Here is a 5,321-nt window from a genome sequence, read left to right on the forward strand (position 1 = left end):
TGGTCCGTGCCCGGTCGGTCCTGTGCCACCTTCGAGGTGAACTTGGGGAAAAAATCGTCAAGGTTTTGTTCTGTGCCTAATAGCGGCCGGTCTTTCAGGAGTGGTTTTAGTGTAGCTCCTGATCCCTCCCCACTCCACCCCCCAAAACCAGTTTGTCAGTCGGGAAAATGCTGGAGGAGATGTGGTTAATCTGAAGTGGTAAACGCAGTATTGCCTGTATAATTTACAGACACCAAACTGAACTTATTAGATCTTAGTTGCTTACATAGTTGGAAGCACGGTATTTTCCACAGGATTAAATGGCCAGTTCCTGTGTTGCTGCAAGTCGCGTTCACCTCTTCAGTGATCTTTCAGACAGGGAAAGCCCACGCAGACAAAAAGAGCGATGTCCAAATATGCACGAGGTGGATGAAATAAATAGTTCTAGAAAATGTTCAATAAGTGTTGGATATTGTCCGTAATTATTTCGGTTTGTCTCTTGTGTACTCAGTCAGTACTCAATTATATGTCCATCAACTTCTGTTGAGAGTTTTCTGAACACTGTTCACTAATGTAATGGCTTTCTTATGGTGTGGGCAGATAGATTTAATTGTGAGTTTCAAATAATCTTGCCTACAGCAGTTTTCAGTTGTATAATATCAGAATGTGTTTATTTTAACCTGAGCATTCTTTCTCCTACCTTATCAGCTATCTTTCTTTATTCCTACACGGCCCTTATCACAGAAGTATTTATTTATGATTCTTTCTTTGCAGGCTAATATCCTACACAGAAAGTGAGACTGAGTAACACACACATGCTGACTACTCGAGGAGAGGCTGAAGGACATCCTGTTTTGATGTAGCAGTGTTATTATTCTCTGGGGTGAAATGAAGAATTTTTTTCTGTTTTGGAAATATTCAGCTTTCTAATGCAACTGAACTTCAGTAGCCTTGTTTTTTTTCAGTACAGATTTCAACAAATGAATTTTTCTTAAAGAAAGATGCAGAACCTGTCACTAATAGGCAGTCTTACTGATACAGACACATCTCGCTGCATGTCTCTGAAAGACCTAGCAGTTGAAGTAGGTGATATGTCTCTTGATGAAAGTTACTGTAACTTGAATGAAACAACAAATAATGAAGAAATCCTTAATCTTGAAGTAATGCAGCAAAGCCTCCCTGTACTGAATAGCAAAGAGGGAAGTTGTGAGGGGTTTTTCGAGAGCACTTCCAGCTCCTCAGAACCCAGCAGCTCCTGGGGTGATTTTGAAGGCTTCAGGGAGTCCTTAGACAAATCAGAGAGATTTGATCATCATCTTGAAGTTTTGGTGAAGCCAAAAAGAACTTCTAGAGGTGGCCTGGGCTTAAGCAGCGGACACGGCAGTGCTTTGGCTGGTCAGTTTTGTCCTGGCCCATCTCTGCACAGTGGGATGCAGCAGGATTGTCGCTCTCTAAATGAGGTATGTGTTAACAGCAAACCAGAGACCAGAAATGTTTGTATTACTGCTTCCTACATCTCGAGATTTGTATCAGAGTGTCTTCTCTATAGAGGATAATGCTGTACAGGGAGAGAAACTGTCAAGGTACTTTGCAGCTAACTCAAGTGGAACAAAAGCAACTTCTTTATAGTGTTTGACGAATACTTAAGTTATCCTGCTGGAAAGCTTTAAAGAATGTAGTGGCTACTTTGCTTCCAGACTCTAGGAATAAGTAAGCAAGTAGAAACTATGAACCTTGCCCTGAAGCCCACACGATTTAAAAGCTAGAAAAGAATGAGCACAGAAAACAAAAAAACGCTGGGTAACAAAAACAGAGGGGACAAAAATTCTGCGAGCTGCCTGCAAGCTTATGGAAATAAGACAACATAAACTGAGTTAGAAATTGGGAAAAATAATAAATTTTGTTATTTAATATACTACCTGAATAATCCAACAGCCTTTCTGGAATTGTAGACTAATGTGGGTGGAAGTTAATGACACAAAAAAGGAGAATATAAATAATTTAATTAATTTTTCTAGCATAGGATGTTACGGTCTCTCATAATATATGAGAACTAATAATGTGAATAAATACTAAGTTATATGTTTCCTTATCAGCACAAAAAAAAAGTTCAGTTTAAGGGTTCTACCTTGTTGCAGTTGATGTGTTTCAGTGTTTACCAAACACCAAACCTGCTTCAGCAAAGCAAACTAACAAAAGGAAAATAAGAATGTACAAATACAAAGCAAAGCACCCTCATCCTTAATGCTATTATCCTAGATTAAAACGTGAAAAAAGAGAACAATGGCCTAAGACTTCCACAGAGTTCATCTGTAGCGGTAATAGCTCACTGCTTGTAGTCTCTTAGATGAGTTCTGGTATGTGTGGGGATCTGGGGGTTTTCTGGAGGCAGGCTTTCTTGCCTTTTCCTGGGAACTTTACCTGTTGAATAGGATTGGGTAGGGAAAAATGGGGTAAGCTGTCCAGCACTGGTAGAGTGGTCATTGGTATGGATAAACAGAGATTTTAAATTGTTAGTAATGCTGGAAATTTGGGACAAGAAATCTTGTGTTGAAAAAAAGAGTATGTAGTGGCTGGGGCTGAAATAGAATATAGCGGACTGTTTGTTTTCTTTCCAAAAGGAGTAGATCTTAATCTTACTGCAACTTTTGCTTTATTTTTTCATTTGTTAAAGGCAAAAGGAAATGTCCAGTACAAACTAAATAAGTTAACCCTGCCTAGAGTTTCAAGTTGTCTGTTCTTGCCTCAGGGTAGTGCAACTGCTGCAGAGTTGTTTGAGATTTCTTTGGGTGTAGAATATCCTTGTAACTTGTCCTTCACCCCTGTGGTTTTTCTATTGTTGTTTGAGACCATAACCTCTTCAGGTTGGGTCTCTGTCTTCTGTCTGGAAATAGAAAAAAGTCCAGGTGGGCTGGAAGGGACCTCTAGAGATCATCCAGGTCAGAGGTCTGACCTGCAGTACCTAATGCTTCGGTTAATTAAACAATGCCAGTCTGGAGCAGAATCATGTATTTTAAGATTAAAACAATCACGGATTTCCTTGCAGTAGCTGGATACTTTGCCTACAAGATTGAATAAGGATTTTTCCTGTGTTCTTTAAACACTGGCCATTGTGAGGGGGGCTAGTGCACTTGCTTAAGCCCTGGAGTGTTCTGATATAATAGGATATAGAGGATACCTTCGAAAAGCACAGATGTGAAATTTGTGCATTCATATTTTTATAATCAGTACAAAGCTGCAAGGTAAATAGAAATATACTCCCATTTTGTTTTAGAAGTACCCACAAAAAACGTATTTTTCCTATGAGTTAGGCTTTCCAGCTGGCTTGGCTAAACTGTAAGCCAGTGACCTGCATACATGTTGGAGTAACATCACAGGCTCTGAGAAGATACTGCTGCTCTTGATTCCTGCTTCTGTGGTTTAATTCCCCCTCCACACCCTAAAGCCAAGAGCAGCTGCCTGACTTTTCCTTAGCCTCCCATCCCATTTAGGGCTTGGTACCTACTTGGAGGGTTTTTTTCCTTGACTGTGACTCTCTGGGTATGCTTTAACCTGTGTGCTGTCACAGAATTGTGCTTTTCAGACAGCTTTCTTTTCCATATAGTATCTCTGTCGTAAGTTAAGTCCACTGAAATAATTTACAAATTGATTTAAAGTATTATGGCATTTTGGGCAAGATTCAAAGGATTTTGCCTGGGAGTTTTTGAATGTCCCAGCAGTTGCCCTTCAGGATGGGCAGTTTAACAAAGCCTTACTTCAGGAAGGAGAAGCATGGGGCACAAATTCTATTTCTAGAAGCATGCTCAGTAGGACAGAAGCCTTCTACCAGCTCTGTTTATTTTGCACATTCACACATTAGATTAAATCAGTACTCTCTCAATATTCACTGCAAGTTCAGTATAATGGAACTGGAAATATCTCAATTAATTTCAGCTGTTTGAATTACAATTAAATGAACCTGTCAAAATACGAAGTATCAATACCTCTGTTTTTCAGATTGAATTGTTGACTGCTAGGCAATGAAGACAAACTGACTAGTTTCATTCTCTAGTTTTCACGCAACATTGCTGCTCCTGGATTGCAGTCCCTCTGCAGGGTGTTGAAGTAAATCAATTGCTTTGATTTAGAAAATTGCAGTAATTCCTTCTTTGAAGGAATAAAAGGACAAAGCTTCTGGACCAGATGGCATAATAACATCCCTTTAGGATAGGATGTAAATTATGCACATTTTGCCTTGTATATGTATTTCTTGGTCTTCAGATAACCCTGTTATTTCCAGGAGGCTTGTTTGGATCACTCCAGTGGCTATATTCAGTCCTCCAAACCTCCTCCTCATCACTGCTAGAGGAGGAACAAGTATGTAAATCTGACTCTGATTTTTAACACAGGCTGGAAAAAAAGTTTGGTGCAAATGCAAGGATATAGACATACTGACCCAGTGCAAGTATTTATTGGTAACTGTAGCATTTAGTAGTTATGTTACATTTGGCTGAATTAGGTGTGTTCGAATACTAAGTTCTCAAAACAAGCTTTTGAATCAATGTGTACATCTGTTTTGACCTGAACTGAATGAGTTGAGCAGAGGAAGGAGTCTTGACTGCCATCAGACAAACCAGCCTATAACTTAGTACCTGGGAAGCTAGAGACTAAGGTTCATCAGAAACTCTTGGACTCTTGCTTCTCCTCTAGTTCTAGATAAATTCTCAAAACACTGAACTATGGGGTCAGTCCCTCTGTGCCATTAATATTAATACAATATTAATACAAATTTTAGAAACAGTCAGTAATACAATTTCTGGAACCATTGTAGGCTTTGGACTAGGTCTTCATGAACTGTGAGGTTGACCTGACCTTGTAATAAAACTCTGTTTTTTCTAGGCAAACTACAGCTATGAGGAGATATTTAAGTTGAGCTTTCCAGAAATCTTTGTATCACCATCCAGAGAGAGCATAAGAAGCTTAGAACAAGTACTTGATACAAATAATGAAGATGTTGGGATTCCTGAACTTATGAAGAATCAACTTTGGTAATGAGTTTACATCAACAGTTTGTGCTCTTTCAGCATATTGATCTTACCAGTTTTGTATTGTGTTGTTAAAGGAAATGGATTGTGTTTTAGCCATTGGGAAATGAGGAAGGGAATATATCAAAATTAGAAATGCCTGCTTGGAGTCTTTCCTGCTGTTGGTGTGCCTTCTTATGGCTAAGCCTCTGGAATGCCAGAACACCCAACAGGCAGCCTGTTCTTCCTGTTCTCTTGTCCTTTCTTTGCAACACATCCAACTTATTTCTCCATCATCTGAGGCAGGAGCGTTGACTGCTGCTTCTACTATGTGCCCAC

General features: G+C 39.5%; 1 protein-coding gene across 1 annotated transcript; it reads left to right on the plus strand.

The window, feature by feature from the left end:
• Positions 1-980: 980 nt before the first annotated feature.
• Positions 981-5,006, plus strand: LOC104471747 (chromosome unknown open reading frame, human C14orf79; the record flags this gene model as incomplete). The annotated part of the gene is made up of 2 exons (XM_010087208.1): positions 981-1,439; positions 4,858-5,006. Coding segments are annotated over exons 1-2 (608 nt in total), but the record flags the coding sequence as incomplete, so codon positions are not given.
• Positions 5,007-5,321: the final 315 nt, after the last annotated feature.

Source organism: Pterocles gutturalis, unplaced genomic scaffold (assembly GCF_000699245.1).
Source record: "Pterocles gutturalis isolate BGI_N339 unplaced genomic scaffold, ASM69924v1 scaffold52671, whole genome shotgun sequence".
In the NCBI taxonomy this organism is placed as follows: Eukaryota; Metazoa; Chordata; class Aves; order Pterocliformes; family Pteroclidae; genus Pterocles; species Pterocles gutturalis.